The 23,640-nt window shown below is 43.8% G+C and overlaps 1 protein-coding gene and 2 long non-coding RNA genes across 5 annotated transcripts in view; 2 read left to right on the top strand and 1 right to left on the bottom strand.

Moving 5' to 3' along the window:
• The window catches only part of LOC118290190, a 28,460-nt gene extending 25,283 nt beyond the window's left edge, over positions 1–3,177 (top strand). Inside the window, exon 3 of the long non-coding RNA XR_004786364.2 lies at positions 297–3,177. This is a non-coding gene — a long non-coding RNA (uncharacterized LOC118290190). The remainder of the gene's footprint in view (positions 1–296) is intronic.
• Positions 3,178–9,373: 6,196 nt separating this feature from the next.
• On the bottom strand, positions 9,374–10,691 carry LOC118290189. Its single transcript, XR_004786363.2, has 4 exons — positions 10,554–10,691; positions 10,185–10,259; positions 9,894–9,965; positions 9,374–9,667 (listed from the first exon to the last, which is right to left on the bottom strand). It is a non-coding gene; the product is annotated as an uncharacterized LOC118290189 (long non-coding RNA).
• A 909-nt stretch (positions 10,692–11,600) lies between these two features.
• Positions 11,601–23,640, top strand: part of agbl5 (AGBL carboxypeptidase 5) — a 12,805-nt gene continuing 765 nt past the window's right edge. Inside the window, exons 1-17 of one of the 3 annotated variants that reach the window (XM_035617657.2) lie at positions 11,601–11,748; positions 12,879–13,160; positions 13,269–13,440; positions 13,602–13,768; positions 13,934–14,111; positions 14,267–14,445; positions 15,063–15,594; positions 15,739–15,908; positions 16,106–16,241; positions 16,495–16,712; positions 16,850–17,052; positions 17,700–17,873; positions 21,846–21,988; positions 22,071–22,123; positions 22,222–22,397; positions 22,785–22,918; positions 23,006–23,640. The exon at positions 23,006–23,640 is cut by the window's right edge and continues 765 nt beyond it. In XM_035617657.2, coding sequence (XP_035473550.2) covers positions 12,946–13,160; positions 13,269–13,440; positions 13,602–13,768; positions 13,934–14,111; positions 14,267–14,445; positions 15,063–15,594; positions 15,739–15,908; positions 16,106–16,241; positions 16,495–16,712; positions 16,850–17,052; positions 17,700–17,873; positions 21,846–21,988; positions 22,071–22,123; positions 22,222–22,397; positions 22,785–22,918; positions 23,006–23,083 — 2,928 coding nt within the window. In that variant the 5' untranslated portion in view covers positions 11,601–11,748; positions 12,879–12,945 and the 3' untranslated portion in view covers positions 23,084–23,640. Of the gene's footprint in view, positions 11,749–12,878; positions 13,161–13,268; positions 13,441–13,601; positions 13,769–13,933; positions 14,112–14,266; positions 14,446–15,062; positions 15,595–15,738; positions 15,909–16,105; positions 16,242–16,494; positions 16,713–16,849; positions 17,053–17,699; positions 17,874–21,845; positions 21,989–22,070; positions 22,124–22,221; positions 22,410–22,784; positions 22,919–23,005 lie in introns of all 3 variants that reach the window. The other 2 variants (XM_047328687.1, XM_047328689.1) reach the window with 2 other exon arrangements.

The following is a 23,640-nucleotide window of genomic DNA, read 5'->3' as shown; positions in this document are numbered from 1 at the left end:
GTCTCTGCTTTCTAACCTGTCACTGCCTAGCCTAGGCCTGGTTGCCCCTCAGTTGAACCTCTGGAGTCAGTGCTGCAAACCGTGCCAGCTGTGGAGACAACTGAAAAACTTCATTTGCAACTCCATTTGAAGGCTTTAATTAGGTACCAGTAGCTCTTGTACCGGGGGGGGTATGACTAGTGAGCAGCAGACAGATGGCACCAGGGAAACTGTAGTACTTTTTGACCCAAACTGAGGCATGTCAAAGCAATATCTATTCATATTAAAGAGCTGAAAGCATCTCTCTTTTTTTTTAGGGATGGCAATGTCAGGGTGGACATCTTCGGACGGTCTCCCACTTTGGTCCGGTAGCGGAGGTTTTCGAAGCGCGAGGAGCACGGGAGAGCTGGTGGAGGCAGGGCGCGGAGGGAGAGGCATGAGGCAAAGATCCAGTGCGAGATGAAAGAGATAGATGCGCGCACGCTGGCGAACTGCAAACAGTGGGAAGTCTGCTGATTTTGCAGAAGCAGCAGCAGCGTGTGACACAAAGCTCACAGAGGCAATTAAGTAGCAAAGTAAACCGATTTCGGGAACCAAAAGCGGTGCATCCGCAAACAGCGGAAAAAAAACCAAATGTCAGAAATATGACAAACTGCATAACAGTTAGACTCAAGGGACTCGCCCTCTCACTGTGGCCTCGGAGAGAGAGTGTGTTTTTTCCATACATGTGCAGGTTAATGATAGCATATGATCATTCCATGATATTTCAAGGGGTAAAGGGAGTGTTAGCAAGGTGTACATGAAGGACTAAAGGCCTCATGCCGACATGCACTGTGAATTGCAAAGGCCAGGAAGGCCCGCACCACTGTGCAAACCTTCACACAGACATTCATAAGGTTAGGGTTAAACTACGTGGTGTGTGTGTTTACAACTATTGAATTGATAGCCATGGAATTTAATTCTTACACTCCTGTTCCCCTGACAGGAAAGAGCAATCACTGATGCCTTCCCGTACATTTTCATGTTGTAATCAACATGAATTCAAGGTGACTCATTAATGAATGGACAAAACAACTACTAAATACTTTTAGTTTTATTTGCATTCAAAGAAAATCATCTCAGAGGTGAGGTTGAGTGAAAGAAAATACTAACTTGTAGAGACAATCAGAATTAGCAATGTGAATATAATCAATAATGAGTTGGGTTTTTAAAGTTTGTTTTTCCCCACGAGTCTATAAATGAAGACATAAATTAAGTCTGGAGTTGGTTGCGACTGTGCCATCCTGCTATTTGTGTTCCTTAATGACTTTCTAATTCCTCATCAGTGGGTAGCTAGCCTCCACAGCAGGCAGACAGGGAGCAGTGGCAGGGTGCCATCCAGGAACAGGTGCTCCTCCGTGTTGTGCTTATGGTGTCTGTGGGCCTCAATTACATCCTTTAGGTTGCTCTTAAAATCGGGAGAATCTCAGCGGGTTCAGCGCATCGACCTCAACTCCGGATACGGGTTCGTTTTAAATGCAGTGGCGGAGTTCGCTGGTCGCAGCGAGAATGAGCAGGAAATAATTAGACAGTTGTGTTTAGAAGGCCAAAGGTGAACCGACCATAGACCGAATCGATGGAGATGAATATCAGATTTGATATTCATCGAGTGATGAGGTCTGAGACCTTCCAGGAGTATGTTACTTTTTTTTTTTTTTATGTAGGTTATTACCCACTGTACAGACCGACATGATAGTTATAAGGTTAAATGAAGCAATATTTCTATGCGTTTGTGTTTTGTGTCAGGGTTTTTCTCCACGTTGCTGGACATAAGTACTTTCTATATGTTTTATTATAACATTACATACAGATCATTTTCACCAGAAATTGAAATAGAATGACAAACCACATTTACAAGTTCAAACAGTTACATTGGGTGGGGAATCTGCAGCAATACATGTTAACCACAGAAGTTATTAAGTAATCATTAAAGTAAATGTGAATGGAGCTTTGCAGCAGGCCGCACACGCAGTTCATTTCAAAAAGTTTTCTATATTTGTTGATTTTGAATGTTTGACTTTGGCTAATTTTGGAAAATCTTTGCTGATCCAGAATACCAGAGCACACCGATCGTAAAGCTGACATCTAACTTGATAAAGAAAACTCCGCAAACACATATTTTGTATTGATTTATGTTGCCATTCTGCCGTTTGTGATAGCTTACTGACAAGTGCCACCACATTTTGGATACATAAACCGCTTCTGTTAATGTACAACATCTCCATTTGTGAGCTATTACCGCCACGCTTGTCTTGATTTGTCAAAAGTAAATAATCCTGAAAAAGATGACTGGTTTTTAAGTCCCAATGTATATGAAGTGTTTCCCTTGACAGCAACGATCTCTTAACGAACCGGGTTACAAATCTCTATCAAATCTAAGATAGTATTTTAAGTTTATGATGATTAACTTACAAAAAAACCCTAGACTTTTCAAAAATCTGCTACTCTCAAAATAATTTGTGTCTCTATTTGTTTTCATTGAATCTTCTTTGAGGCTTCACATTCATCATTATTGACAAATTGTTTGTTTTTTATTCACAACTTTGTGAATACTTTGCATGCTCAGCAGACTCACTATTCCAGAACCATCTTTCTCCTAAGCAGTATTATTCACAAGGGAGACACTATGATTAGAACCTGTACTGTAGGTTAGGTAATAATCATGTTTGCATAGAAGATTATCCTGAGAGAAAACATTTAGATCACGTGTTGGAGAAGCAGGTTTAGGCCAAGCTACAATAATCCTCTGCCCCTCATCACGTTTTTTTTTTACTGTTGCTTGGTTGTCATAAAATTTCTGTGTCATCTGGAGGTTATTGTAAATTATTGGTGTAAGTAAAATGGTAAATATTGTGATTATTCTGTTATTGTTCTGCATTATTTGAGCTGGTCAGATGTTGCTTTGAGGAGGGATGTTTTCACCTTTGATGTAAAACTTGACAATCTCATCCACTTTAGAAGAAAATAAAGCTTCAAAAATATAATACTGATTGACATGTAATATTGCTGTGGCATTGAACATATAATTGTTCTGTTGAATGGCACCAAAAAAAACAATTTTACCCAGGTACCATTAAATGGACATGTGTAGTATTACCGAAACTTTTACAATTTAATTTACAACACAATCATTTAATATGTTCACTTTCATTTACAACACAATAATAGAATATTCACAAAGTGTACAGTTTTATTTACAACAAAATAATAGAATGTTTATAATTCTATTTACAACACAATAGTAGAATATTTACAATGTTTGCTATTTTATGTACAGTACAATAATGGAATAATCAGAAGACATAAGTAACCCCTGAGTTGTCAGCCTCAACAGCCCATCAGTGTCACTCAATCAATTACGTCTGAAACAGTGAGGAACAGGGTTGTGAGATGAATAAGTTCATGGAACAGCAGGTAACACCACTTCCAAACACTGCATGCAAAAAGGGATCAACAACCATATAGTCATTTCCAATATAATGGATTAACAAACAAATACATTTCATTAATTTATGTTAAGAAAAATAACCAACCTTATCAACAAATTAGAGTACAGCCAAAAAACAGTAAGACACCTTTACCAAATGCATTATACCAAGTTCCTGCACGAAAGAACTCACACGCAGACACACACACATCCCAGTTTATTCTGGCCACCGTGACGCCTCCTCTCCACAACACTGGTCAGACCACTCAGAGCAGCATAACGGTACACATCTACCGGGCCTCCTCTGATCTCGCCCGGGAAGGAGACATCACTTTCATATCAATATCCTGTCATCTCACAATGTGGCATCTTCCCCTTTGAAGGTACAGTAGCATTGTTGCAGTCGCTCAGATGTGAAACTCGAGCTTTTATCATCCTGTTTTGGGCAAGGAGGAGCGGAGTGGGAGATGAAGGAAGCGATTTCTTTTTTAACTTGGACCCACCAAAGTGGAAAGAAACAGCGCGTTGACAGGTGTGTGAAAGGAGCACTGCTGGGGCAACTGGGGAACATCAGAGACCAGTTTAGAAGGCTTCATAAAGTCTCTCCGAAGAGACGCTGCAATCGGCTCACTGGCAGCAAAGCAGCAATCAGCTCAAAACAAATCAGAAGTTAGCATCGAAAACTACTTTCCATGGATTCCCGCACATGTTTGTGCCATAGATCATTATCGCTCTTTCAGATTAAGACGCACACGTTAAGGTTTGCCAGCATGCCACTTCTTAACCAAAGAGTCAAAAACCAGGGAGATTTGCTCCTTGTCCTGAATCACCAGCCAGCTGTAAACTACAAGTCCCATTCCACAGCGGGAGGATCACTCCTCCCATTAGCCTTGGCATGGAGCCGACTGCAAATGTGAGATCAGTGGTCGTCGGGAGGCCCGGTTGGGACGCGGCCCTCTGTCACTCACGGCGACACATGTCATAAACTCATTGTCTCGCCATCAATCTGGGGACCTAACCACCTCAGCAGCAGATGGAGGCCCAGCAGGAAGACAGGGGGCCATGCCCTGAGTCTCTGGCCCACACAGAGTGCACACGGCAGGAGTGAAAGGGGCCACAACTATAGGGGAGCACCACACCCTAGACTGGACCCCCTGTGGATACACCTCTGGATGAAGTCCTAATGTTGTCCGTGATTAATTTGAGACAAATGTAAGTACCCAGTCACTGCTGTGCAAGAGAAGAGGCTTACTTTCGATTTGGACATTTATCCCATAAGAGAATTATTTAAAAGTTTCAAATCACAGATTGTCTCCTATACATCAGAGCCTTAATATGTGGGAAATTACTTTTACCTTACAACTGTACCTCTCAATAAATATGTAAAAGTCCAAGACAACAGTGAGCATAACCCCCCCCCCAAAATGTAGGAGTGAAAATAGCGATAAATATGGTCTACAAGGGATTAAGATGTCTCACCACCCCTGAATGGGGATATGTAATGATATTCATAAAGGGACCACCTATTGGGACACATGAAAAACTGTTCCTTAGCAACAACATACACGCTCTCGCAAGCTACATCTTGGCAAATTTTTTTGACCAGACTGGGATGCAAAGAACAGAAAACCTTTAACTAGGCCACATTGTGAGTCTTTTCCCTATGGCTGAGTATCTGGGTGTCTCATATAGCACAAATCCCCCCCCCCCCCAACTAATGTTACATACTGAATATCAATGAAACAGAAGAAAGAGAGTACAAGCAAGTTTGCGATTTCCTCAACCCGCTTTCCTTCAGTTCAAAACGTTAGAGGAGTGATCACAAGTCAGATAGTTAATGTATCATAATCCGGCAAAGCTGAAGTGCATGTCTTCTTTTTTTTTTAAATGACATGACAATTGGACAAGTTACTCCACAATGAATACTTTAAGAGGTCATGAACTGGTCAAGCCTGCCGTCTAATTGTTTTTCTCCCTCCAGCACTCAGGAGCCATATCACAGTATCAGTTGAGCAGAGAACTCTGACAGCTCAGGAGCATTTAAAAATTCTTTGATTATGTTCAATCTAATAAACCACGGAGTCATAAAATGTTAGGGTCAGCGAAGACAAGGAAATGTAGCATTCTGATGCACTTTCCTATAGTGTGTGCACTTACTTAGTCTAATGGCCTTAGATTGACAGTGATTTGACTCAAAACCTTACAAATACTTGCTATCATCCTCTTCCTTAAAAATCAACTACTGTTCAATAATGAGTGGTGGTTGTTTCTCCCCGTCGTTAATTACAGTTAATTAAAGCACGTTGAGGTGAAATTATCAACAACAACACCAATGAATATATATATATATATATATATATATATATATATTCTTAAAGCGCGCGGATACATCACCCTCGCAAATACATCAGAAAAATGATTCATCTGAACCTCGCTACAGCTATCTGGTCTCCGCATCAAGCACATTAAGGTGAAAGATGCAAGCGTTCCAAATCCCTAATTCTATTTCCCTTGAAGACTTGAGACCTTTGCGGAGATTACCGAAAGGTAAAGATAACTCTAATCTGCAGTGGGGCGCGCTGTCACCAACCAGACTGGTCTGTGAACGGTGTGTCTGTGTACCCATGCCTTTGCTGCAGCTGAGGGAGAGGCCAGTCGAAAGGCTTCACTGCCCTCTTGTGTTGAAAAAAAACCGACAAGAGATTCATTCGGTTCTATGGGTTGACCTTGCAACGGGCCTTCCATGGATCTCGACATGTTCGCGGTGTGCATGTGCCCAGTGTGTCATGTGGAGGGCAAGGCAAGGTGGGAGGGAGTGGAGGGAAACAAGGAGAGGAGTTTGACAGCACGTTTCACATTGGTAAAAGACTTTGAGAGAGAAGGAACAGACAGTGACGTAAGACCCAACACACGGATGTCTTTAGTAGTCTCTCAGTAGGCAGGATAAATCACTGCAGGGAGAATTCTAAAAGTGTGTGTCAACAGGACCCCTTCGAGGATTTCTGTAGCATACTAGGTCATATTGTAATTTGTTGCTCGGCATCTCAGACTTAGGTCTCTTGTTTGCGTGATGCGCTCACACTGGGGGACGGACATCTCCTGAGCGAGGCGGCGGTAGGGGGGACTCCTCAGGACAGGTGCCTGGTTCTGGTTCCTCGTCAGGTTTGAATCCCCCCCCCCCCCCCCCCCCCCCCCCCCCCCCCCCGGATGAACTTCCTCCTACAGAGGGAAAACAAGGTCTCTTTGTGGCCTGCAGAGTTATGGAGGATGAAATGGGTTTTTCTTGGGTGTGGACGCCTGAGCAGATGAGCCTCTTATCACATGCACTGATATTGGTTGAGAACAAAGATTTATTTTTATATTTATGTGACATTTACAGCAAGGCCTAGACCGAATTCTTTGAAATATACCAATATCTTTACACAGGTATGAGGCATGTTCAAGAATTTGATTTGAGTATTACATATGTAGTTCAAATAGGAAGTTACAGCTAACTGGCTGGTAATCTTAGTTTAGCATTAAGAGTGGAAACAGGAGGGAATAGCTGCAGTAGTTCTTGACTGCGTGGGCATAGTCATTTCCTGGAGTCTTGTTGTGTTGTTTCCAGGCCTCCAGTGGAGATTCCAGGGCAGGAAATACATAAAAATATCTATTTTAAAGGATGCAACTTGTGTTGTTTTAAAAATGTAAGTGATCTGCATTTGTGTGTTTAATGCCCAAAACACAATTCTAAAACTGCTCACATCGCCAATCACTTCTTCAAGTAACATATCATTACTAATACAGTACGAAGGGTGCTGCCTAGCGTTAGACCACCTCTCTTTTAACACTCAGCGAGAGCAAATCAACTTTTGTCGTGGACAAAGCACGGAATGGTTTGGCAAACCTTGTGAGCTTTCTCTCTGTGCCCGATTGGCGCTCGCCGACAGGTGCTGTGGGAGTGGGTGACACCGTGGCAGAGGTTTGGCAACCCCCTGCAGTCTTTGCTTCTGAACTGAGAGTCCTTTCTTTTCTGCCATGAGGCAATGATGCTCCCCGTTGATGCATTTGGCTGATAGGGTATGTTTTACAGCCTTCTGTCAGGTTTTAGACAACGCAAATTACAAATGTGTTTCATACTTTTGCACAACATGGCTCCGTCTCTACAAAATTTATAAAAAAAACAGAAACGCTCTAATGTCAGTGAATAAGTGGAGGTTTGTGGTCGGGTCTATTTTTCTGTTTTTTAGACCAATCTGCCTGAAAGACAATTCCAATTGGCCACATCGTGGTCTCTCCTTCTCTGAAACACAGAAATACAGGCCAATCTAACTATCAAGATAAAAAGACGGTTTCTATGCTTTTTTACTGTGAACTGAGAGAAAAATGTACAACGTAAGGACTAAAAAAGGGGGAAGGGGTTCAAATATAACCATAAATCCAAATCTTTAACTTGATTTCGGCCTCCCTGAGTCCAGGGAAAGGGTTCAATATTCACTCAAGCCAGATAACTGTGTATATTTCACTCCTGATTTCCCACCAGGAGTCTCATTTTAGACCCCATGATTGACTGAACAAGACATCATTTTCAGAAAGAGGAAAGCGCCAAGAGTCGCTGGAACTAAAATATTAAAACTGTTTTCCCGTTCCAAAGAGAAGCACAGACACGACGACGCATCTTTCACGCAAAGATATTCAGATTGCCTATAAAAAAAATGTCTGCACTCCTTTCAGTTTCACTTCAACTTGGCTCCACACTTTCTTTTGTTCTGGGAAACTCACATTTCAAGATGCTGCCTCTTGCAGAAGTTGCTTGCAGCAGAATGCAACGCCTCGAAACGTTAGCGACAGAGCAATGCCAACAGATGTCATGCCATTGTGCCTTAGTACACAGACTGGGATCTTATTACATGATTAATGCTTTTTCTATTTTACTAACATTGATAGTTGTGAATTGCAGTTACTGCACGGCACAACGAGCTGCATCACTGTTAAAAAAAAAAGTGGATAGTAGTCTGCATTAAATGCATTCTTAACTTTATACATAAAATATCTATTTTAAAGTCAGGCAGTTCACATTCAGAGCTTAACAACCGATTAAAAACTTCAACAGTCCACGAAGCAGTGAAGACATGAACCAATTTTGTTTGCAACAGGCTTCAGTCCACATTTTGAATGACGAACAGAACCCATCAAAACCTGCTCTGCAAATCATTAAAATTGAGCGCATATTTTAGTGTGAAGCAGCATATTAAGAGATTAGAGATGACGTTGAAATGCTATGAATCCACACAGAGACACAAACAGATGATCCACTTCCTCGAAAATGACTTGAACACACTTCAGTCGGCATTTTTCAATTAATAACGGACGGACAGCACAAACTAGTCTGCACATTCATTTAAAACTGTCTGTCGCCGAGAGAAACAAAAGATGATCCACTTACAAAATAACTTGAACGGGCTTCAGGCGACATTTGCAGTTAGTGACAGCAAAACCTGTACTTGACATGCATTACACACTTGCTGTTCAAGAATTGTTAGGTGCAAAACACACTGTTAATTCACAACAAAAAGACCATGTCAGTTTCATTATGTAATACAATATGAGTCTGTAGCTTTCTTTGCGGGGAAAAAAATAACAGTCACAAAATAAACTTGAATACAATGTCACAGCCTTTAAAGCACAATGTGTAACAACAAATTAATTTAGGTCTGCATCATTCAGACAAAACATACAATATATTACATGACAAAATCACTTAATAGGATACAAGCTAGGGTAATGGATTTCAGCATTTCTTTCTTTTTTTTTACAATTACGTACATAAATATCTTTATTCAGAAAATAACAAAAATCATCAAATATAAAGCTCTTCTAGGCGCGGTTAAGTGAGACAAAAAGTGAGACACTTTTATTTAAAGTAAAAGAAGTATTTGACATTGCATGTAAAACAAAAAAAAGAATAAAAAAAATTTAAAAAGAGTTTTGAGTTTAACATGGTTTTGACCACACTGAGATAACTTAATCCGAGATTGCAGTACGATAATTGAAGTCAGCTTTTCCTGACCAAGTGCTTCATCTTTAGAGCAATCAGAAAAATGTAGAGATTGATCTGATGGTTGTCAGCTAAGTGACTGCATACCCCGATTGATCTCTTTGTTAAGGTAGATAGAGACGCGTTGAAAGATGTGTTCTGCTGCGGGCATGTGGGAATGCCACTCGAGCAAAGACCAAGTAGATCTAAGAGATTACAGAAAAACAAAAACAAAAAAGGAATAAGGCACAAGCAAACAGAACTGCATTTGATAACGGACACCACAGAGAGTAGAGAAATTACTTTACTTCCATCAGGAGAGATTTGAATGGCCTAAGGACAATATTGTGAGTTACTTGTGCGAGGGAGAGAAAGGTCCCCTGGCTTGTATAATAATGATTAATGATGCAGTAAATCACTTATTTGACTAACCCGCGTGTCTTTGACCTACTCCTATGGGCTTTCAGCTTCTCGTAGAAGGAGGTGAAGAAATCCTTTCAGCACCTGCCAAAGCAACACAGATTCATGTGAGAGGAAAAAGTCTGTATTTGAATAGATCACTGAGGGGGTAACCCACCACCGAATGACTGTTATGCTGCGCGTCCCCTGAATACAGAGCGTCACTTTACATTATCCCAAAGCAGCATCACAAACCCCGCCCATACTGTGAATATTCACATATTATGCATCAAGTTTCCACAGTCCTAACAAGCTCTTAATTACCTTCTGAGTGAACTCCCGGATAGGAGTTGGGAGGACCTTCTCTCCAATGTTTTCGGTTACACATTCAGGTAAGTTCTAAAATCAAGAAGCATCACAACGGAATGATATCATCTATGCAATTAAAATGTTTTCAGTATTACAGTATAGATGGAAAAGATAAGACCCACTCCCCAAAGAGTGAATTTTTCACAACCTTCCCTCTGCAAATAAAAGATGAAGAACATCTTCAAATATCACCGTTACACTGTGTTCCATTTCACCTTGTGGTCGACTTGTCCTTCACTGAGGATGTTGTGGTTTCACAGCGGCCAACAACCCAGATAAGAGGTACCAATAGTTAAGTCCAAGACACAGAGTCAGAAAACATACCTGTGCCGCGGCTCCATGTCATCCTCAGATACATCATATGATTTCACGTCTGCCTGTTCAGCGAGATCCTGTAGCTGAGTCACTTGTTCAGTCGCCCGAGGCTGTAAATCACAGACACGGCATATAAAGAAAAGAAAAATAGATGTGGACCTAATTTCCAACGTTGGCTGTTGTGTTTTGTGATTTGTTGTTGTGATTTGCAAAGTCCACTGGTTTTTATACACGCTAGCTGTGCCTTTGTGTTTTTCCTGTGCCCCAGAAGAATCGAGGAAATCCAAACCTTGTTATAGGTTTGAATTGCACGATGAGCCGATGAGACAAGGCAAGTGCATCCGCACCAACCCTCAAGATGCACCTGTAATTAATATGAATATCTCTGTTCATCCGTGAGACCAGATGCTGAGAATGCCTACCATCAAAATGTTTAATTATTATATGACATCAAATCAAATAGACATTTCTATGATAATCAAATCCAAAATTATTGTTGTTGTGACAATGTCCATTCAACCAATAAAACCTTTGTAATATGAAGATGTACAAGGACCTTATCATCATTATTATTACAAATTGGTTTTCTTAGACCTTAGAGTAAATTACATATTTTAGTCTGTGTCTTTAGTCTCTGCTTTTTCTTTAGTCTGCAGGAAGCAATCTGCAGGAATGCTCTGCAGATCTGACTTTTCTGGGTGTTAGTCCACTCTCTCAGACATAATGCTATTCTGACCCCAGGGTCAGAACGTCTAGGTTCATACCAGGTCACCATTTGGGTTTTGTTGTCGAGTTTTCCATTTGTATTTGTATTTTTCCAATTAACTGATTGAATGAAATTGTTTTAATTCCAGGCGTTTACTTTGAAATTCTTGTGAGTTTTGTTTGCGTTTTGTGAAATATTGTATTTTTGCACTTTTGTGTGTTCGAATTAAATGGTTGCTCTTGTCATCTTTGACTGCTAACTCATTGCACGTCCATCTTGTTATATCACAAAAAACAAAACAATTTCCATATCGGCGTCCATTTATAATAACATAAACGTCCTCCTACCACATGTCACCGTACGAGACGGGGAAATTTCGAGACAGCGTTCGCTTCTACGGAAAACCTTGAACGCAGCACGCGGAGCGCTGAAGCCAGGGTTGAGAAGGACGCTGGAAACTAAAATGGACATCGATGGGAAATAGCCCAGTTGACACTGGTAATGCGTTTGTATTAAAGCACGTGTGCAGCTAAAAAAACGCAGAGACGGCGTTTGGACGGGAAACCGTGCATTCGGGGGCAAAGACTTGTCGATCCGAACAACGGCTGCTGCTTCTTCCGTTGCTAAGTTAGCCTCGGTAGCTAAGGAACGTACGCTAACGTTATTAGCTGTGCGTGACATTAGAGGAAGGATAACGGACGCTGAGAGTGGCATGCTACTAAATAATAATATAATAATAATGCTCTTATTGAAATGGTGCAAACCGAGAGTGACGCTCGCAGCCGTCACTCCCCTCCCCGTGTTCCCTCTGCTCGGTTTGACGGTCAGCTGTTGTTATTGCTCTGTGGCTGAAATAAGGCAGCAGCCATTGTTTTGGTTTGGATTTTTTATCCCGCAGCTTAAGAGGTGTAGTCATGTTTTCGTAAACGGTCAGCAGCCGTGCATCGCCCCATCTGCGACGGCAGCGCAGTAAATGTGTGCATTGTGCGAACGCAGCAGGGCAACATTTGGATAATATCGCATTATAGTTTGACCGTGCATGTAGTTCCCCCGTCGACCGCAGGCTGTCGCTGTTGTGTGTTGACTTGGCGACCGAGCGGGTTCAAAGGTTGCCATCAACATGATGGTCTGTAATTACATTATTGATTAGTGAGACTGATGCCTCCAATTAAAGAGATGTCTGCAGATCAGGTTTGACTATCTGAAGTGTGAATCCCACATTTGTTATAAATCATAATGTCAGTTATAGACATATTTCATTTGCTATCTTGTGTTTAAAATGTCATAGTTGTGTTTTGGATAGATAAAAACAAACAACAAAAAACAAGATTTTGCAATCAAATGCAAATATTTTGATTTGGAAGATATTTTGATTATGAGTTATTACTCGTCACACGACCTTTTTCAGCTGTGCACCATGATCTGTCAGACAATATCTTCCTCGTCGCATCTAGTAAAGTGCATTCTGTTTGTTTGTTGAAAATTAAAGAATGTAAAAATACTAAAATGACACCTGTGTCCACAGAGAACTGTGTTAGTTGCAATTCCAGGACACTGGCCTAGAACTGAGAAATAATTTTTGATTGTGTTGTTTTCAGTGTATTTATTTTTTTCTGATTCCATAACAGACTGTCTATGTCAGTCGTGTGACCGGCGCTTCACAAAGAACCCCAGGGGAGAAAAGGTGAAAGAGTCATGGAGGCTCGCTTTGGCAATATCGTGTTCAGCTCCAAGTTTGACTCGGGGAACCTGGCACGCGTGGAGAAAGTGGAGAAGGGCAGCTCCAGCCCGTCCTCGGACACCGCCTCCAGTGGGAGTGTCCCCCCAGGATCAACCCTGAGCCCTGACTACGAGTTCAACGTGTGGACGCAGCCAGACTGCGCTGGCACAGAGCACGAGAACGGAAACAGGTGACAACAGTTCAGCTTTTGTAGCACTTATTAGTGCATGCAACCATTATTCTGCATTGCACTGCTTTCAACATCCCAAATCACGTATTGTGTGTGTGGGCGTTTCAGATCATGGTTTTACTTCAGTGTGCGGGGCGCAATACCGGGGAAGATGCTGAAGATCAATGTGATGAACATGAATAACCAGAGGAAGCTCTACAGCCAGGGCATGGCTCCTCTTGTACGCACTTTACCTGGCAAGAACCGGTGGGAAAGGATCCGAGACAGACCCACATCTGAGGTACGCACACACGCACACACACACACACTCGGAGGCTGTCAGGCAGAGGATGTTGGCAAAGGGAGCCAATGAGGCAGAATGCTGTCAGCCCGGCTTCCCGACTGCCATGATTATCTTTCTAATAATATCTCTCTTCTTCCTTTTCTTCTGTCGCTTCACAGTTTACAGATAACCAGTTCGTCCTCTCATTCGCTCACCGGCTGTCAGAGGTGCGAGGGGCGACCACCTATTTCTCCTTCTGCTTTCCGTTCTCTTACGCTGAGTGCCAGGAGATGCTGCAGCAGTTGGACGAGAGCAACCCCAATGCTGCTCAACTCAGTCCAAGCAGGTAGAACACACACAACTCACACCTCACTCATAATACATTATGCGATACCTGACATTTAATACAGCATTTTTTAAAAGTGACCAATGTCTTATCGGGCTGTCTGTTTTGTTTTCTTCCAATTTTTTGCTCCCTGCAATATCTGTCTTCGCCTGCTCCCACTGCCAGTGCACCGGGCAGTGTGTATTATCACAGAGAGTTGCTGTGCCACTCTCTCGATGGCAACAGGGTGGACCTGCTCACTGTGACCAACTGCAGCGGGATGCAGGAGGAGAGAGAACCCCGTCTGCCTCAGCTGTTTCCCGACACCAACACTCCCAGACCACACCGCTTCCCCAGCAAAAGGGTATCACTCAGTTGTGCAAGAACCTGTGTTCTGTTAATGTGACACCTTTTCAATGACTTCACACTCTTCAGGCTGAGGCTGATATGGAATCAACCAATAATGTCAAAGTGATGAAGCTGAAACAATTATTTTTGTCCGTCTGCGTGTTTTGGCAGGTGTTTTTCCTCAGCAGTCGGGTGCACCCAGGGGAGACGCCCTCCTCCTTTGTGTTTAACGGTTTCCTAAATTTCATCCTGCGGAGGGACGACCCACGCGCCCACGCACTCCGGAGCATGTTTGTGTTCAAGCTCATTCCCATGCTCAACCCAGACGGGGTTGTCCGCGGACACTACAGGTGAGAGTCTCACATCCACATCCACGCACACGTTACATGTTCCATCACAACCATGATGTTAACATCTGTCGACTCAGTCAGATCAGTGTAGTTTAAACTCTTTAGTTTTGTGATTGATAAATGATCCAGCTTTTTTTTCTTGTAAATCTTGTGTTTTTCATCTTGTGATGTGCTGTTTCTTGTAGCAGGAAAGTTTAGAGAAAGCAGTTTTCTCAAACCCCCTGCTCTGATTACAAACCGTTTTTTTCTTGTACTTTATGAATCTGTAAAATGGTCCCTGAATGTGTATTAGGTGATTTGAAGAGCCAGGTGGAATGACACATTTTTACCCTTTCAGCAGATGCATGTTATCAGGTTTTAGGTTTCAAGGTTTACTGCCTCTTCTTTAGATCATCAAAAATCTGGAAATGATGCGCACCTAAAAGTAGCATCTGTACCAGCTGCTCTTTAAACAAACACCAGCAGGTAATGAGAATGCTGGAATAGCTCGGCACAATGTGACACTGATTTCAAAGCGCTATTACAGGAGACTGTGTTGTTGGGCGTCCGGTGTGTTCAGCTGTCATTATTTAAAGCCTGTTTTTTTTAATTAATAGCAATCTGTCTCTGTTGTGCAGGACCGATTCCAGGGGAGTGAACTTGAACAGGCAATACCTGAACCCCAGCCCCCAGCTGCACCCATCCATCTACGCGGCCAAAGCACTGCTGCTCCACCACCACATGCACAACCGCTCGTACAAGACACAGTCCAGCACACACTTTAACAACTCGACAAACACGCAGGCTGCTCCCCTCAACATCAAACCCTCCAATCGGCACCAAGCCCCTCCCCTCACCCCACTTGAACTCAGTTTGAACCAACGGATCGCAGAGAAGGACGCGCTTCCCGCGCAGCCCGAAGTTCCCATGGTGATGGAGGAGAACGTCTGGGTGAACACAGAGGCGGGGAAAGGAGACGCGAACAGCTCATCGAGCTCCCCAGAGACTGTGGCCCCCGTCACTGTAGATGATACGGCCCCACAGGTGGAGGAGCAGGAAGTGGTTCCTGCCCGGGAAGGAGGCGTGGCATATTACGTGGACCTACATGGCCACGCCTCTAAACGTGGATGTTTCATGTATGGAAATAACCTTCCTGACGAGAGCCAGCAGGTGAAAGATTATTTATGTATCCATCCCAACCCTTCCATGGGACTATCTCTGAAAGAATATTAAAAACGATATTCAAATGTTGTTTTTAAAACTTTTGTTAGTCAACATCTTAGCTTCACTGCACTCGACTCTTCCTATCCGCAGGTAGAGAACATGCTGTACCCGAGGCTAATCGCCGTGAACTCTGCCCACTTTGATTTCCTTGGCTGTAACTTCTCGGAGAAAAACATGTACGCACGGGACAAGCGAGATGGGCAGTCGAAGGAAGGCAGCGGGCGGGTGGCCATTCACAAGGCAATAGGCTTGCTTCACAGGTGAGACGTCTACGTATACACACCGCTTCAATTTCAGCAGAAAAGTAAAAGGTTTTCCGAAATTCATGGATGAGTTTTATCCCACTGTAATGTTTTTTTGATTTGACCAAAACACTGTTTACATGGATCGGTTATTAAATGAAAACACCAGCTGTAGCTACAGTTTGTCGTGTTTTCTGTTACCCGCTTGTCAACAGCTACACTTTGGAGTGCAACTACAACACGGGGAAAACCATGAACACCATCCCACCTGCCTGCCACGACAACGGACGGGCAACCCCCCCTCCACCTCCATCCTTCCCTCCGAAATACACTCCGGAAATATTTGAACAGGTAGGAAGAGTAGTATGTTTCACACACATCATATTCACACAGGGATGAATTTGTTTAGTCAGGGGTGTAGTTTTTTTGGGGGGGGGGGGGGTTAAACGAATGAATAATTTAATCCTGAGGAACCGACTCGCTGTCGGCAGCTGAAATTTCCAACCTGGTGTTTGTTGCACACATTGATTTCAGTGTGGTTTTAATGATTGGGATATTTGATAACAAGATTCTGAAGTAAAACTCAAGCGCCGCTGTGCATCAGGTGGGACGTGCCGTGGCCGTCTCGGCCCTGGACATGGTCGAGTGTAACCCCTGGCCACGGCTGGTTCTGTCGGAGCACAGCTGCCTGTCAAATCTCCGGGCCTGGATCCTCAAGCACGTGCGCAACACCAAAGGCCCAATCGCACACATCAACGCCCACCCGCCGCCGAGAATACACCACAGTGGCAGCAAGGCGTCACCGCCAAAGAGTTTCAACAAGTGAGTACAAACAAAGAACCCGATGATGCTACGCACAAAATTTACACTTGACTGCTTTGAGTTTTCTTTTTCTTGTAAAAAAAATTTAAACGCTCGATTGTGCTTTGTTCGGTCTGCTTTGTGATTTCCCCCGGCAGCTGTCTGTCTGGCTCGGCGTCGGAGAACACCTTCAGTCGGATTCGCTGCAACAGCCACAGCAGCAGCAGCCAGACGCCCTCCCCAAAGATGCACAACTCTCCGAGCTTTACTTTCGGCTGCCCGCCACCCCGAGCTCACGCGCAGCACAGCGGCGTGCACACAAGCGGACGTGGGGGCAACAAGACACTCGGGCCAGTCAGGGGTAAGCTGATCTCTCTCATCCACCTGCCTGTCTCTCTGGTTGGCATCTTGTGTCTCGCTCTTTCCGAGGCCGTTACTCCACCCGTCTCTTTTTATTCTCTCAGCATCACATTGTCTATCTTTTGGTGAACTCTCTCCACTACATGTTGATGTTCAGAACGGTCAACGGCTGGTAGTCTGGTTCTCTCAGGACGCCAGATTGACGTGTCGATGTCCGTGATGGGGGATTTTTGATTTTGGAGAAGTGGACAAATGGATTAGGGATGTCCTCATGCTTGTGATACCAGCATGACCCCACCTGCTTGCTCCCGCTGCTTGTGCATGCAATTCCGTGGCCCTGACTGTGGATGGAATTCACTTTTGACCGTTTGAATGAGCCCTGTTCCTTGGCACCGACACTGAATTGAACGAGTGGATTTGAGAAACTCCCAAAAAATTGCCATCATTGTTTTTAGCTTGGACCACATTTTTTGCATATTTCTCTAGCACAACACATTTATCCCGACTATAATCCATCAAGCTGCTCACCTTGAGCATTCCGCCATCTGCTGTGCCTCAGTACATGGCTCTCGTTGTGTTTGTGTTTTCGCACAATCCGCGATCCTCGCATGTCTCTGAGCTGGTGTGCGTGTGTCTCCCTCTCTGTAGACCCTAAGCCCCAGGAGAAGAGACGCCCCCCCCACCACCGCTCCGTCCTGCGGTCCCCCAGCAACAGCCACGCCCCCTCGCGCCCCCCACTCTCACCCCCTTCCTCCTCCTCCTCGTCTTCCTCGGTGTGCGCGGCGGGCTCCTGTCCCCTCCCGGCCTCCGTCAGTATGACAGGTCTGTACTCCCTCCAGCCCCCCAGCCTCTCTACCTTGCTCCCCTCCCTGCAGGCTCTGCCCTGCCCTGGGCTGCTCTCCAAACTGAGCCCCCTGCTCCTTCAGGGCCTCCCGCCAGCCAGCAACACTCCGACTGGGCCCACCCAGGACTGAATCCAAGTTATCCTGAGAGAGCCTGTGTGTGTGTGTGTGTGTGTGTGTGTGTGTGTGTGTGTGTGTGTGTGTGTGTGTGTGTGTGTGTGTGTGTGTGTGTGTGTGTGTGTGTGTGTGTGTGTGTGTGTGTGTGTGTGTGTGTGTGTGTGTGTGTGTGTGTGTGTGTGTGTGTGTGTGTGTGTGTGTGTGTGTGTGTGTGTGTGCGCGCGTGACTGAAAAATCATTGGTGCTAGCTCTTCCAACTTTCTCCTCCAATATGAACATTGTTTTCCTTCTGCACATATCTGCATAATTACATATATCTGCAGTATCAGCACCTTAGGATAAACAACAGGCCTGAGAGTGTTCCACAAATCTCAATTCTGACTGAAATGTGCTGGAGAATTTGCCGTTCATTGCCAACCCTGAAGCATTTTGTGACCCAAACCTCTGACATGGTGATGTGGAAACCAGTAATTTGTATTAGACCCGTTACATATGTGAAGGTGTCGTAAAGTGGGAAAGCTGCTTGGCTACATTGTGCCCTAGCACTTGCAGAATATACAGTAGACATTAGCTGTTTACATTAATATTATAATAATGGATTACATTATATTGAGTAATTGTCTTTTGAAGTCCGTGTACAACGAATAAGCTAAGAGGAGTCACCATGTTACTGTGCTGATATTTGGGAGCCAGGGCTGTCAGTTTTTAGATATCCTGTTTTTCACTCTTATACTATTCTACACATAATCAGCTACAATATTAATTACTTTTGTTGCACTTTAATTATTATTTTGTATATTTGTTTGAATTATTTATTGTTTTGTTTTTTTATTATTATTTTTGTAGCAAACGGGGTTTGCAGAATTAGAGTGAACATAGTGTGCCGCTTCCGTTTCTGTAAAATCTTTTCAAACACCTTCTGATCTATTGTTTCTTCTTCTCGGCGTCTCTGTATTGCACTCCGCGATGGTTATGTGCAAACCAGTGCGAGTCGCGGGCCGATCACACCGACACATTGTAGTCGCACTTGAGTGTGAGTTCTGAGTTAGCATTCAGGAGACGACATTTAATCTTCCTGTGACTGAGGGCTACATCCATACGACTCGTTTTTCGGTTTAAAATGGCAGTTTCCAACCGAAACGCTCTCCGTCCAGATGAGCGTAATCCTCGTCCATACTAACACACCTGAATCACCTGACCATTCACGTACGCTGAGCATGACTGTCTACTCTGCGGCTGGTTATTTAGTTAGAGAAAATACGACAACCGAGAAACGCCAATGATGAAAAGAAGGGATTTCTTTTCTTGGACAGATGAAGAGGTGGAACTGGTACTCAAAGTAAGTGTGTACAACGTTTTGCATTCTCTTGAGTTTCAAAACGTCTTCTGTACGAGCTCCCCATTGACATCAGGACAGCAGAAACACTTCAATGTTTCCTTCACGGACTGAAAACTCACCCATTCAGACTGCACCCTAAAAAATCAATCTAGAATGGGGCACTTGAAGCTGTTTTTGCCTGTTTGACACTTCACGTACTCTCTTGATTCATGCACTTTTTGGGTAATATCGTCATGGTCGAATGCACTCATTGTAAGTCGCTTAGGACAAAAGCCTCTGCTAAATGAATGTAATGTAAAGTACGTCCACGCGTCCCAGATCTTTTTTAACTAAAATGGGCAGCGGCGATGCGTTTTAAAACAAAAAATGTGGTAGTGTGGATGTAGCCTGTAAATCACATTTGAAAGGCCTGTTTTTTTTTTTTTTTTTTTATTATATGTCAGCGCCTCATTCCTGTGATATTTATGACACCTACAGTATATCATTCCAGTGTCAGTCCAGTCTTGGTCCTGACGTCATGATATTCACAGAGTAGCCTACTGCCAGAAACCTCATGTAGACCGTCGCTGGCTTCGATCCCGTTGGAACTGTGTCACGGAGCCGTTCGCCGACGAGCAATATCGTTTAATACTATTTGTTTGTTCTAACAGTTGTGGCTCGGTCAACGCTGGCAAGTCTTAATAGTGTTTTTTAATAAGATTCCAATATTGGTTTTGGTGTAGTAGAGTGAAAAGTTTTCTTTGTAAATCGTATTGCGCGTTTCATCGAGTCGGTGAAGAAAACATAGATCATTATTTATTCAAACACGTCCGTGTGTGTTTCGTTGTTAAAATTGAATATCGACAGGTGTGTAGTGGGCTGCCGGTGGTCAACGTTAATATATTTTGTGGTTAGCAGAGATGAGAAATAATCTTGTTGTCTTGGTCTGTGTGTTGGACTCAAAAGATACATTTATCGTAATTTGTTTGTAATCCAGTTCTGTGTGCCGTCATCCAAGTACTTGACGATGGATTCCATTGTTAAAAACCAGCCCTCCTAGACGCGCCCAAGACGCAGACGTTCCACCTCTGCGATCTGAAGAGGGTTTTCACGAGCAGCTGATCAACCAGACCATCGGTTTGATTGGATTCAAATAGCTTTCAGAATATCCGGCCTCGCCTCGCTGTAGCTATATCGTCCGTCCCAGTGCCGTGCGACATTGTAGTTGTGGTTGTGCCTTGCTCCGTTTGTAAACAGTAGGTGTAGGAGGCTGTGCTCATCCTTTCATTCACAGAAAACCCTGGATTGTGTTGTGACTCTATAGGGTGTCCGTTTAGCCTCCACGTCTGCTTTTCTCCTCCATTGCGATGCAGTGAAGAAGGAAAACTAGGATGATGCTTTTAGAGTATAAAGGCCTGAAACATAGTACTTTTAGAAAAATATATATAGAACGCCTGATAATATTTGTATCTTAAGTTAAAGGGGCAGTAAGCGATTCTAAAGCAATAGACTCTGTGGTTTTGGCCTAGTGGTTAACCCGTCGGTCTCCAATACCCGAGGTCGTGGGTTCGTGGCCAGAGCAGTGAAATCAAAACGACAAAAACAAAGAGAGGAAACCAGTTCTCTCCAAAACACCTACTGCCCCTTCAAAGGTGCAAAAATGTAGGACTTTTGCAAAAGGCTTCACAAAAAGCTAATCTGAGCAAAGATTGAAAACATGCCACTGACTCCTGCGGCACTTATCCTCTCTTACATTGATGTTACGTTTTTCACAAAAAACAGGAGAGAGGAGCAAAAAGGAAGCGCTGAAAGAGAACTCCCAGCTCTTTGAGAACACATTAATAACTCAAGGGTGAAAGAACCCCGCTGAAAATGTGATTGTCATTTTGTGCTATGGAGACCGTAAAGTCGATAATTTTCCATGTAGCCTATATGTCCACTTCGTTCAGCATAGTGGGAACGATGTATAAGGAGCGTGCGGTGCCCTGAACAATGAGTGTACTGTAGTTTTACTCCGCTTTCTCACTGTGAACTTGAATGTCCCGTTTCCACCTTAAAGCTTGAAATATCTTCATTCAGAATTTTTATAGTCACATTCTCATCAGGTCCTTCTGCTTTACTCTCCTTTATGAGGATGTCGTTGTTTCCTTAAATGTGGTGCTAACCTTCTCTAACAGACTTTTAAGTGTTTCGTGTGTGTGTGTGCGTGTGTGTGCGTGTGTGCGCGTGTGCGTGTGTCATTAAGAACATCACCTTCTTGAATGTGCTGCTTGTCCTTCTTACCGCCTTTCTCTGTTTAACCTCTGGAATAAAAACTATCCTTTTGTGAAGCGACTACTGTGTGCGAGTCCTCTGCTCTCCATTCACTCTGCATTTATATATAAACTTTAATTCCTTTCTTGTTTTTCTCCTGAAATAACGTCCATCTTTGTATATTGTGTCGCTCAGTTGCCACCCACTGTTTCTCCTTCCCTCTCTGTTTTTCTTTGCATTCACGTTGCTTCATCTGGTTAACAGGCGTCAGCTGTCCAGACTTTCAGGCTGGTGGACCCAGTTCAGAGGGTTCGTCCAGAATACTTTTCCCCACGCGTCCTGTGCGCGTGGGGAGAGGCTGCCGCGCTCAGACGGTCAGTCGTCACGCCACAGAGGCCCGCACAGAGGTTAGCTGATAGCAGATTTTCCTCATTTAGAACACACGTTTGGTTTTGCAAAGTCTCGCTGCAATAACTCCATCTGTCACAGGCTGCTCACGACTTGGGCGCTGAACACATCCTCTCCTCCATCAAGTTCAGCAAGTGAGTTCAGGGCAGATTGCACATCTTGCACGTCATAAACATCAGCCTTCTGCGTGCCATGAGCGGTGAGAATGTTAACCTCTTCGTCGCCTGCCCAGGTGTGAGCTGCAGCCGCAGGTGAGCCGCGTCACCATCCGCAGGGCGGGGTCGACCGCCGCGCGCGAAACCAAAGCAACCCCTGGGCAAAACAATCCACCCTCGACCGGAGGAAAAGAGGAGTCGGCCACCATGAAAGTCTGGAAGCTGCTTAGGCCAGGCCTCCTGTCGCTGTCAGGCACGTATACAGGCACGTATGGCTGCTGTAGGGTCAGTGACATCGCAGGGTTTTGCAGTTGGTCGTGTAAGAAAAGATGGATTCCACGTTGCATTAAGCAATATTGTTTTAATTGAGTGGATGCAAGAAGAAAGAGATCATTTGTTATGATGAATCCAGGAAGTAAATGTCATTCCGCCCTGCAGTCCCCCTCAGTCCTGTGTTGCCTTTCAGCTCCTCATTTTTAGTTTATTTTATAAACTGCTGAACAACATTTTCCGTCTCTCAGCATTACAGAAATGTCCCCTTGTTACATAATTTTCAAATGCTGCATGGAAATCCCTCTTTCCAGTATGCAAACAGCACATATACACGCAGTCAACGTCACAGTTTAACTTCACTCTGCAGGTGTGTCGAGGAAAGACGGTGCCAAGCAGCTGTCCTCGAAAGCACTGCTGAAGAAGAGCGCTGACAGGACTTTGGGCCACGCGGGCGGTGCAGTCATAGAAGCTGCACCAGAGGAGGACGAAACGCAGCAGCAGGTGAAAACACATTTGCACACATTGTGTCAAATAGATTTTTTTTGTTTTAAGTTATACTAAGAATGAATGACTTTGTTGTGTTCGAAGGTTGAGGAGACGCCGGTGACGCCTCGGCCTGAGCCTGTGAACACGTGTGAAAAAGTGACCCTGTGTGGAGAAGCATAGGAACTGCACAGAAGAGGTGGCGCTTGTGTGAACTGGACCAAACCGGAGGGTACATTGTCATTGCAGGAGGATTATTTGGGCCATCTTCATGTGCAATATGTTGTGTTTTTTGTTTTTGTTTTTTGCAACCATGCTGTTCAACAACATTTGAGCAGCGCTGCTAGAGTGGCAGGGGGTGAAGTGCCTTGCTCAGTGACACCAGGCGGGGGAAAGGCACACACTTTCCCCACCTCAGTTTTCCAAATGAACAACATCCAATGACTTGAAGTATCTTGAATCATTTCAGTTACTATATAAATATATTTGTGATTTTGTCATTTATTTTCCTTCTGCTCCTCCATCCCCAATAAGAGACAGTGAATGCACTCTGAACAATATGATTATGCACTGATTATTATACTGTACAATGTCACCTATTTAATTACATCACAGGTTGACTTTTAGTCATGCTAAAAAAGCACAATTGCACCTTTTACAAACTCCTCTTTTTCCTTTGTGTGATTAGAAGTGTGTATATTTAAATATAAAGCCCATAAAAGAGATTCACCCCGTTACAC

This window comes from Scophthalmus maximus, chromosome 18 (genome assembly GCF_022379125.1).
Source record: "Scophthalmus maximus strain ysfricsl-2021 chromosome 18, ASM2237912v1, whole genome shotgun sequence".
Lineage (NCBI taxonomy): Eukaryota > Metazoa > Chordata > Actinopteri > Pleuronectiformes > Scophthalmidae > Scophthalmus > Scophthalmus maximus.
This window is presented reverse-complemented; position numbering and strand designations above follow the sequence as displayed.